General features: G+C 37.4%; 2 protein-coding genes across 2 annotated transcripts; both read left to right on the forward strand.

Annotated features, from left to right (window-relative positions):
• The first annotated feature begins 3655 nt into the window (after positions 1-3655).
• LOC145774847 (putative amidohydrolase YtcJ) lies at positions 3656-5874 on the forward strand. Its single transcript, XM_082586180.1, has one exon. It carries the CDS (start codon positions 3656-3658, stop codon positions 5270-5272), a length of 1617 nt encoding a protein of 538 aa, XP_082442306.1. The 3' UTR covers positions 5273-5874.
• A 10-nt stretch (positions 5875-5884) lies between these two features.
• LOC145774855 (uncharacterized) lies at positions 5885-7495 on the forward strand. The gene has a single exon (XM_082586191.1). The coding sequence runs from the start codon at positions 5909-5911 to the stop codon at positions 6380-6382; it is 474 nt and encodes a 157-aa protein (XP_082442317.1). The 5' UTR covers positions 5885-5908; the 3' UTR covers positions 6383-7495.
• The last annotated feature ends 4424 nt before the right edge of the window (positions 7496-11919 follow it).

Genomic DNA, 11919 nt, shown 5'->3' on the forward strand with positions numbered 1-11919 from the left:
TCCGGCCGTCTACAATTAGCCGATAACCGTAGTTTAGCAATAAACAAACCCTCAGAACCAGCGCCGGTCTTAGGGTATTTCGGGCCCTGTATGGAATATGCTTTGCGGGCCCCAATGACAATGATCTAATTCAGTAGCGTAGCTAGGTATTTTGAATAAATTAATCGTAAAATTCTTTATGCAAAAATTTAAGGTCCTATACATGACTTTTTGGCTCTTGCACTGTTTTTATTAGAAGAACAATTGAATGTTAATTTGTTAAAGAACTATTTCTATTTTAACCTTCTAGCTAGCTTTTCCACCTAATTATCACACTGTATTGGCTGTGTTGTACATGTAATTGTGTGATTTTTGCTCTGTGCTATGTAAATTTTTGTTATTCCCAATACTCTTCCAACATTTCTGTATTTTCAGGAGAAATGATCTCGTGAACAAATTGGAGTCTGGCAACACTGGGTAGGATGGCTAGACTGTAGACAGGAACACGACACCCTGCAAGCAAGACTTTAAATCAATTCAATGAGCAGATGAACTCTTCGGAGTTAGTGGCTATCTAGCAACCAGTCATATGCCTATTTGTTCTGGTAAAAAAGACCAACACGCCATGATTAACTACCTCTTTTAACTGTCAATTGTGTAGCCTTTTCAGTTAATAGGTGGTAAGGAAATGTTACTCAGATGTGGAATTGCGGATCAGATAATTGTTTCTTTTGAAACTTCCACTGAAACTCTTTCAATTTTAAAAATATTTGGTAACAGTTGCACCACCAAAAATTTGTATAATATGGAAATTTTGTGCCAATTTTTACAAAAAATACGGTAAGGTTTTTGGCTAATGACTTTTACTAGCCTAATCAAAATCAGGAAAAAGTTTCTATTAGAGATAATTCCACAACTTTTGAGCCCTTAGTGAACCTTCTAGCATGAATTGTTCCAAAGTTATTGCAATTTGGCCCTCGCAGGCATGTTCGGGCCAGTTGCCGGGCCAATTAACAAATGGCAATTAACAAATGGCAACCACCCAAAACCAACTTTTATATAAATTTTTGCCTATTTGTCAGGCATTGACAAAGGAGATTTTTTGAATTTCTAAAAAAAATATTTTCACTTCACCCTAGTTAGCACTAAGCAAGGGCCGATCTCAACTCATTAAGACATTTTAGTTGTTGAAAAACTCCACCAAGTACCAAGGGAGGTGGTATTGGGTCATGATGGGAGATTTACAGATTGGTACAGGAGGTTGACATGAAAGGCTTGTTCCAATGTGCATTTTTAATTAGGTGTCCACTACATACTGTTTGTCTTATGTTTTCAATGTACTTTTTTAAATGGGCATTTTATAGTCATACTGAAAGTTATACCAGACAAACACATACCACACAAACACTTTACCATTAAATTATGTTCAAAATGATGCTTTCACCCGTTCTCACCCATGAAAAAGTACCCACCTGCTATCAGTAAACTATGATGTGGAGATAAAATTTAGATAAAAAAGCATCATTTTGAACATATATATATTAATGGTAAACAGTGTCAGCATTCCAATGTTTATGATCAGTAAGCACAGTACCTAATTATTTTCACTGTCTTCATGATAAATTATTGTTGAATTTTCTCTGACCTACATTACGGACTTCAGATTATTTGCCAAAAATTACCAAAATGTTACATTTTAAAGACATAAAATTTATAGTGAAGGAGTTTGATAACCAAAGATTTTATTTCATGAAATGAAAGAATAAATGTATGTGTTTGTCTGGTATGACTTTCAGCATGACCATAAAATGCCCACGTGGTCATTTGGGGCTCTAAACATAGGGGTAAAAAAGGGCCATTTCTGCCTGATAGGGTTTTCAAACCCCCATAACATCTCTGTTAATGGCACCACAACTCCCAAATTCAAGTTGGCAGAAGAAAAGTTTCCTAATATTACAAATAATTAGGTTTTACAGAAATATTTTGATTGGTTTGGGTAGCACAAGCATTTGAAAATTGAAAAAAGCAGTTAAACAAGGCAAAAAAGCAGGATTTTGATGACCCACCTAACACTTATGCATCAAGAGATGTTGTTTTCTACTATTTAATTGTGTAGTATAGTTTATAATGAACTAGCACAGCAATTTTTAGTCTTCTACCACAATTACAATAAAAGTTATGGGGCTCTGAAAATGGCTGAAATTGCTATTTGCTACCCCCCCCCCCCCCCCCCAAGTCAAAAATGAGGGTAGCGCCCGAAATTCAAATTGATCTAAAACTTAGGATTCTTTCGTTTGGTAGCCTAAAGCATAGTATGACAACTTTTCAGCAAAATCTGAGAGGTACCATATACAAGATATCTTCATATTGGCTGTTTTGATATGGAATGACCCTAAAAATGTACAGGCCGAGTACAGGAAAGCTGCTTCTTTTCAATAGCTGAGTAATATAAGAAGGAGTTGAGTTGAGATTTTCTAATTTATATCAGGCATAGCCAAGACACGTATCTTTAAGTAGTGAAAGTTTCATCACTCTGGGGTACCATCTACATGGTTATCTACCCCCCCGGAAAGGGGGCCCCGAGGGGTATTTTTTAAGTGGTGACCATTTTCAGTAGCCTTTAAAACCATTATTTCATGTTTGTATCAAGACATTTTGCTTCTATTGCTTCTACACAATGCTTATTGCCTAAATTACACAAATTTGGTGATGTTGGCCAAGAGGGGACTCACAGCTGATGGTCAAAATGTGAAAAATTTACATTTTGACCAACAAAAATCCAGTTTTGAGATGCCTGTAACTTTTTATCAACACATCCTAGTCCAATTATAACAGCAGATTCTGAAAGAGCAGCCCAGAAATACCCATAATACCAATTTTCAGGCATATTGCATGCATAGAAATGAAGATATGTGCCTTCAAAAACCATTGAAAATGAACGCGGCGGTCCACTGTTACGAAAAAGGGATGAGGCCCTTAAAGTTTAAATGACCGTAAAATCTAAGCTGCTTGGAATTTTCATCTGAAACTTGGGGATTTTTCATTGCTCCCATAGGGGTACATTTGGTGCAATTTTGAGCAAAATCTGAGACGGTACCCATGGAAGCACTGGTTGAGTTGGGCTGGAATGACCTTGATCGGAGTTTTCGCAAACAAACAAACTGAAAAGATCGAGTGAAAAAAATAGAACCGTTTTTCTGCAGTTTCCGCAAACATTTTAAAATTTTCGGTAACGATTCTAAGAGTTTTTGTTTGTTTGCGGAAACTACAATCAGCGACTTTAACTTTTTTTAAATTTTTTTCTCTTGATCTTTTCAGGGTGCGAACTAGATTGCATCTGCAGAAGCTTAATGCTGCAAACGTTTAACACAGCAGCATATATATTTGCGGAAACAAGTGAAGTGCACACAGCCACAGTCACACACATTACAAGAAATATAGCATGGTAGCCTACCGTATTTTGACACACCAGTAAGTTTGACAGAAGTGGATTATTACCCATAGTCCATACGCACTAACAATCCGAGTTAAAACCTGCTTTTGAAGTAGTCTTACAAGTTGTTGATATATATATGATATATCTATGCATTGCCTAGTCTGAATACATATATTTTAAAGCAGATGTAAGGTTGCAGCTAACTTGCAAGACAATAAATAAACAGCATAACTAATTAAAATGAGTGCAATATTGTTTCACAATGCACGGATTTGGAGAAAGTGTGGTAATCTGTATTCATGGATGATCTTTAACCAAGTTTCAGGAAAAATCTTAAAATGTGGTATCGGTGACCCTTCCTTCAATGAACATGATATTGGTCTTACAATTGATATGCAACAACGATGGGTTTTTCCAGGCTTTCATGATTGCCACTTGCATATTTCTGATCTTGGAAAATATTCTGGTGATGCCAATCTTGGTATGCCTACTACAGTTGATGAGCTTAAGAACCGTTTGAAAATAAAAGCGAAGAATTTAGCTTGTAATGAATGGTTGATTTGTTTTGGATTCGATGAAGAGATTATGGATAGAACACCAACATGTGAGGACATAGATTCTATAATACCTGACAATCCGGTTGTTTTGATTCGAATTTGCACACATACATATCTAGTAAATGGACGTGTATTATCAATGGTAGGCATAGCAAACAACACTGAAAATCCAAAAAATGGAGTTATAGGTAGATACCCAAAAGAGCATCCTAAAGCTAATGAAGCAAATGGTTTTTTGTATGAAGATGGAGGTATTCATTTAGTTTCAGCTATTATGCCAGATTTTTCAAGCAAGCAAAAGAAAGAGCACATTCTTTCTGGTTTGCAACACTGCTTACAACTTGGCATAACCAGTGTTCACACTTGTGATGATCAATATTGGGACAACTATGTTGATCTTGGTAAGTCTGGTGCACTGCCTATTCACTGCTACTGCTCTCCTTATCCCAATAATTTTCAAACATCTAACTTTCCCAGTCATTCTGGAGAAACATATCCTAACCTTACTTGTGATTTTGTCAAAGTGTTCATAGATGGTGCACTTCGAATTGAAACTGCTGCATTGTCTGTACCTTATCTTCGAAAAAATACTGATGGCTCAGCTAACTATGGTGTTTTTCAAAAAACAGAAAAACAGTTTCAAGATTTGATATCTAATATAAACAATGCAGGCTTCAGGATTGAAATTCATGTAATTGGAGATAAAGCTGCAGAAGTTGCACTGAATTTGCTGGAATATTGCAAAGTTTCGCCAGTGAAACGTCCACTGTTCGTACATTGTCAAATTTTGAGACATGACCTGTTAGATAGAATACTGAAGTGTGGTGTGGTCCCCACCATTCAGCCTTCTATGGTTCGTACAGATGCTTCATGGCTAAAAGCCAATTTGCCCGAAGAGCTTAAATCATGCACTTACCCTTGGAAAACACTACTGGATCGAGGCATAGTTTGTGGTGGCAGTAGTGATGCTCCTGTAGAAACAGTAAATCCATTAACAGGAATCTATGATGCAATTTATAGACTTTCTCCAGATGGAGTCCCATATGGCGAAAATGAATGTTTAACCTTTAAAGAAGCTGTAAATCTATACACCACAGGTTCAGCGTTTGCAGATGGAGTTGAGTTATCGAAAGGCCAACTAGAAGAAGGATATCAAGCTGATGTTGTGGTACTAAATGTGCCTTGCTCAGAAGATGGTATTCCTTTGAATTTACCAGAAAATCCAAAGTTGTTGAAAGAAACAACCATAAGAGAAGTTTGGCAAAAAGGAAACAAAATTTGGAACAGTTGTACCTTGTAGTTAAGTTGTTTGCACTTTTTTGCAACGCATTTTCTTAGATTTTTATATTGTGGTGGAGGTTGAAACGCTGCTGAAAGAATAAAATCTGTTTTATGGGGTAATATTGCTATTTTCTTGCTACCGATCAAAAAGTACCCATAATTCTTACATATGAATAATTGAATAATCTACATCGGTGTTTGTCTTCCATCTTTAAAATCCTTTGGTTTTCTACCTTGATGATGTAGTGTACTTGGTGATGAGAAAACGTGTTATGTTCTTATCCCTAGAATATTTAAGCTTTATTTTCAATCATGTTTTAGCTTTTTAGTTTTCGTCATTGAAGTACCCGGAACAAAAAAGGCAAGTGAAAGCAACAGAAAGAAACGTTGTCAATGTCATAATCACAAGCCCAATCCTAGTGTAATGCACTGATATATAGGTCCATGAGATGCATTGGTACTTGGTGGTATTATCTGTAGCTAGCACCACTACTAAACTCGTTATGTCTAAGTAAATATATCAATATTAATCAATAATCAGAATTCATTGTTTGGTTATATCAGCTTGTGCAATTAATTTTACTGAATTTACTGCTTTATCTAAACTAGTTTCATGTTGTTTTTCAGAAGCAATAAGTAATTAACTTAACAGAAAATGGTGGTTGAAGCAGTATGTGTACTGGTAGGAAAAGAGGGAAGTGGCACAATTATGTTTTCTCAAGCTGGAGATGCCCAGCCGTGTAAGATCACCGGAACACTTACCAACTTGAAGCCAGGTCTGCATGGATTTCATATCCACGAGTTTGGTGATCATACAAACGGCTGTACCAGCACTGGAGGCCACTTCAACCCGATGAAAGTCGACCATGGTTCCCCTACAGATGCAGAAACAAAACGCCACTTTGGAGATTTGGGCAATATCACTGCTGGTGCCGATGGGAAAGCTGAGGTTAATATCTCTGACAAACTAACTACTCTAACTGGACCGAACTCCGTTGTGGGAAGAGCTGTGGTGGTCCACGCGGATGAAGATGATCTGGGATTGGGCGGTCACGCAGATAGCAAGACAACTGGCCACGCAGGCGGCAGATTGGCTTGCGGCGTCATTGGGATTACCAAGTGTACATAAAGAAAGCATTGGTTTTCAAAAATCTATCGAAAACTATCGGCCAATTTTACAAGTGTTATGTTAAGTGAACAACTTTCTGGTTTCGTTGATTTATCGATTATTCTCTCAGTGGCGGCAGTGGGATTTGCTATTACGTTCTACCTTTATGTTTGCACAGCAGAGAACAATGCAAACAAATCTTTTAAAAATCTATGTCACCTCGATGAACTGTACCTAACGTTTTGTAGCAAGGTGAAGCCAATACAAAACGCCAAAATGCTGTCACTCTTAACTCGGTTGAAGCCCTACATTAGTTACACGTGACTTTAACGCTTTCAAGAGCTTTCGTTTGACAAGTTTCAGTTCTTTCCGCCATGTTCTGATGCTAATTTACGTTACGTAATTAAAATGATTATTTCAGAAAATGATTATCCAATTGCAGTGGTGTTGCTCATGGTGTGTTTACATCACGGTACAGTAGATGCAACCTACAAACGCAGCCATACGCGCCGACTTCCGGGCGAGGGGCGGCGCCCCCCGTAAATTTATGGTTAAGGGGCAACAAAAATGGCTATTACAAGTGGTATTTCAAAAATAAAATACTGAGTTAAAGAGATTTACATCATTTAAACGGACTTAAAGAATGCCGAAAGCGAAAAGCAGCCAACAGCAGCTGATCGCATGGCTTTCTCTGGAACATGAATTACTACTAGTGTAGTCATATTACGGTTTGACCCGGAAAAAATTCGTAACTTAACAAATTTGGTACCAAAAGAAGCGCAATTTTATGTAGATCATCATATCCAAAATCCTCTTCAATCGGCTTTGAGCAAATGGAATGGGGGCATTTGAAATTTGTGTCTAGCGCCCCCTAACGGAAATAAACTATAATCATCTTTTCTAATACTTCCATACTGATTTCTGATTTGTTTTTTTAAATATCGCAATCTGTAGCTTTGTGAGAACATTTTGGTAAAAAATTCTGGATGTGACGTCATGATGACGTCACAAGAATAATTGGAATATCGTAATTACTCTTCAATACTAGTGGATGAATGGAATGCAAGAATACTCCCAGTAAAGCCACTTTTTCTTTTCGTTTTTTACTTTGTTGAATACAATAAGTTTAATGGGGAGTGGTGGGCTACTTAAAACACATGTTGCGCCATCTAGTGCAGAAAATGTAAATGTTGACAATCGAGAATTTCCAGTGAATGCAATCGTTGGTTTGTGCATATTGTTTTGTGTTCACTTACTTGAGTAAACCTTTCAGAGCATTTAGAAAATCAATGAAAAGTTGTAATACTTGCAGTAGCAATGGCGTCATAATGCACTGGTTAAAAGGAATGTTTCATGGACGATCACAAATATCACTGTTATAAAGTAAATAGTAAAATTCAATATCAATCTTTGCAAATGCTTATGAACAATAATCTACATGTCAAACCAAACATATCATATCAGTAGAAGGCATTTGAAATTAATTAAAATTGTTTCAAAAGTTTTGTTTTCATGATTTCTTTTCCTGACTTGTAAATCGCTTTTTTTTGCAACCAACGCTTCAAAAAGCTAGATTTTGAATAATTTTGACCAAATTTGGATCTGATATTTATTTTTCAACATCAAATATGTTTCTATCCGCTTCCTCGTCACTTCCAACGCTGTCTTCGTTTGATGAAACTTCGTCTTTTTTATAATTTTCACAATCCACTCCATTGCAATTACCACACGCAGAAACACATGGTAGCCCGTGCCGCCTGCAGCTGCAAACGTTGGTACTGCAAGGACTTTTCTTAGTGACGTTACAGTTATATCGTACAAAGCGGAGAATCTTATCAGGAGCCGTACTCAAATCTGTCAGAATAGGATCGTAACTCCGATTGGATAATTTCCAGCCCCAATCGAGCGGATTTAGTTCAACGCTCATCAGTGTTTTCCATTCAATCACCTGCAGATGGATTCGAAGAAAATGATACTTTGCAGCATTTTTGTTTGGAGCGAGAGACTGTGGCTTGATTGTCGTTTTAGATGTTGCTGCTGCCTTCCTAAACTGATGGTAGCGCAAATCTTCCATCGCCCAGTTTTCTTTCCCACCATAGCTAAAAAGATAAAAATTGTATATTAAAACTGAACACACTTCTTAAACTTTTATTGATGATTTGGTGGTAGGAACTTGACACTATCGTTATAATACTAATGTAACTTTTTAAGTTACCTAAACATTAACAATTTAAGTCCTATTGTTCTACTTCCTCTGCAGTGGCTGTTTCGTCTTCGAATACTTTAGCAGTTTCTTGATCATTTCTGGATCATTTCTAAGTTATCCAAACTTACAAAAGCACTCATTTTCTCTGTTCTTCGTTTGTGTTCATGATCTTTTACGTAGGGACCATTATCATATCCATCAAAAACTATACACGATCGTCCATATTTCTTGTTTACATACTTTGTGTATTGATCCAAAATTGACCAATATGGACGATTTTTGAGCCGCTTTACTTTATGCAGCAGAGCACCTCCATCCAGTATATGAAATGATTGATCCCATATGTAGGTGGAAGATGTGACATCTTTCTTTAAAGCCTGTCCCAGTTTTGCTTTGCTTGATTTTCGCATCATCGAATTCCGAAACAGCGAGGTAGGAACAGCTGTCAGCTCATACTGGAAATAGCTTTGTATATCCTCTTCCCTCTCAATCAACACAAGCAACCTGGAAAATAGGAGCACTAGGAGCAATGGACTTTCTCCTTGTCGATTCTTACACCAATCTCTAGTGCTTCTAGCGTCTTGATCTGATCTCTCTTCTTAATTTTTGCTTCTGAATACGAAACACCGTCTATCTAGTTGATGCTGGATTGCTTCACCAACACTTTCTGCATCATCACAATTGATTCCATCTCCTTCTGTTCCTGTAACTCCTGTTGGAATATTTCTCAGTACAGGCGCACTTTCATAGAAGGGGTTATGGCTTTCAATCCAAGATCGAATCTTCACTAAATCATCATTGTCTCGCTTCATACGGTTTGTTCCTAATTCTGAATGTTGATTGTTTGTTTTATGTGTGTTCCCAGTTAATGTTGTCATAGCGTCATGTATTCTTTTCCTCTTCCACGGGTTAAGCCACCACGTGTCTTCAGTAAGCGCATCAACACTTGTTCAATCGACAAATCAGTCCAAGTTCCGTTTCAAAATTGAGCGCTTCGTCGGACAACATGATATCCGTTGAGCGTGAACTGTTCATGCAAATCTGGGAATGTTAATGGGAGGTCATTCATCATTTGCAGATAAAGTCTGGCACTCTTTGCGTAGTTGATATGACCTGTTGCAGCAAATAAATTCAACATTTGTACAGTAGAAGCTAGATGATTTTGCCAGTTACCAGTCCTTTCCGCAGCAATGAATAATTTAACGGTGTTGATACAGCGGATATATTGTACCCAAAGCTTGGCTGTACGGCAAAGAGCACCAAGTCTACTCATCATCTGTTCTATAGCACTGTTCAACTTCTCCAATACTTCACAGTTGTTGATTTCATCAGATGGGATCTCAGCATTGATAAGATTGTGGTAGATGGCCTTCAGTTTTTTCAAATCGTCTTCCGATATGATCTCTTCTTGTAGGAGTCTGCCAATGATTGTTAATTGAAGAGCACTTTGTAAGAGAAAATGGCCTCTTGCTGCTCTCGCTATCGCCTTGCCTGAAATCATGCGTTGAACCGCATTTTCACCATAAACCACTTGCAAGCATTTTACAATACCGGATCCTTTCATTGTATTACCAATGCTTCCTAAGTAACTTATCAAAGTGTGGAACCCTCCAAGACGGCAAAGAGTCTTCAGGAACTTTTCTGTTATTATTTCTACTGCTTTCAACCACAACGGCTGGTCGAAGGTGACGCATGGTGTTCCCGTGTTGGCTTTCCTCGACTAGTCAATCACAAATGATAATGTTGAGTAAATACAGTTGTGATCATTTGGATTTAAATTGATAATAGGTAGAAGGGTAGCGTCACACTTTCCTGGGTAGGTACCTTTGCGATGCGTCTGCATAAATCCCGACCAGTTTGGTCTGGTAACATCAGAAAAAGTAAACGACATTTCCCAAAGAAGGTCAATGTTCTTTTCTAGAGTTATACTTAAGTTCTCTGATAGCACGGAATATTGAAGAGTAATTACGATATTCCAATTATTCTTGTGACGTCATCATGACGTCACATCCAATTTTTTACCAAAATGTTCTCACAAAGCTACAGATTGCGATATTTGAAAAAACAAATCAGAAATCAGTATGGAAGTATTAGAAAAGATGCTTATAGTTCATTTCCGTTAGGAGGCGCTAGACGCAAATTTCAAATGCCCCCCATTCCATTTGCTCAAAGCCGATTGAAGAGGATTTTGGATATGATGATCTACATAAAATTGCGCTTCTTTTGGTACCAAATTTGTTAAGTTACGAATTTTTTCCGGGTTGGCCCTTTTTTTGAGCTTAGATGACTACACTATACTGAGATGCGCACAGCACGCACGCTCACAGTCACACACTGCTTATCTTTCCGCACATGAGGAGCAACTTCAAAGTCAAAACGCGTGGTACCGAAAAAGCGAATGCGAGGTTGAATGTTTATTCCCATTTCACGAGTTATCCAAACGTCTGTTAGTTTTTTGTGACTTCAAACATGAAATCGATTTTAGCAAACTTTATCGAGTTGAACTTGAGACTACGACACAACGAACAATTAAGTGACCAAACCTTAAAGAAAAAATGCATTTTTTAAAACTGTCATCCGTGTTTTGCTTCAATAAGCACTGTATTGATGTATATACTGTATATATTGTTAAAATGTACACATTTCATAGTCACTCATCAACATACAGTTATACACTCTTGCACTACCTATTCGATAAAAAGCTACAGATAAAAAACAAAAAAGAAAACACTTCGCCATTGTTAACGCTTTGAAGGTAAGTAATTAGCGAAACGAGGTTAATAAAACTGGTAGCCTGTTTCCACTCTGCTTGAGATCATGATTTTTTTAGTTTTATTTCGAAACCTTGAGTGTCTTGATCGTTGTTATTTACTCGCGCGAAAAGGAAATGAATCGGCTTGTTTTCCAACTCTTCCAATTATGAGCTAATATCAAAATGTTTAGGACTACTGTAGGCGTACTGCATGCGTAAAACTAATAGTTTCAAGCAGCGGCTCTAATAAATTCCGTTGCGACCTAGGTGTCAATATAAACAAGACGGTAAGCTTAATCAAAGACTATTTTAATTGAGTGAAATACACCTTTCTCACCCCCCAAGGTTTTTTGCAAAGTCGGCGCCTATGAACGCAGCTACGTTCGTCATCAAAGGGAGCTTAAAACTTTATATAGCTTAGGCTGCATCAATCGGGTTTTGTATCGTCGATGATCATTTGCAATGACAAAAGCTATTAAATCGTAACGAATGTCAGAGTTTATATAGAAGAAGGAATAAGAACTACCATTTCGCTTTTTTGAAAAAATATCTTTCAACGCTTAATAGAATAAGACTTATGCGACAATATTGATCGTGAAA

The sequence above is a fragment of the Aplidium turbinatum genome, chromosome 1 (assembly GCF_918807975.1).
Source record: "Aplidium turbinatum chromosome 1, kaAplTurb1.1, whole genome shotgun sequence".
Taxonomy (NCBI): Eukaryota; Metazoa; Chordata; class Ascidiacea; order Aplousobranchia; family Polyclinidae; genus Aplidium; species Aplidium turbinatum.

Excerpts from the sequence above, each read along its gene's own strand:
- LOC145774847 (XM_082586180.1), top strand. The coding sequence starts at position 3,656 with ATGAGTGCAATATTGTTTCACAATGCACGGATTTGGAGAAAGTGTGGT.
- LOC145774855 (XM_082586191.1), top strand. The coding sequence starts at position 5,909 with ATGGTGGTTGAAGCAGTATGTGTACTGGTAGGAAAAGAGGGAAGTGGC.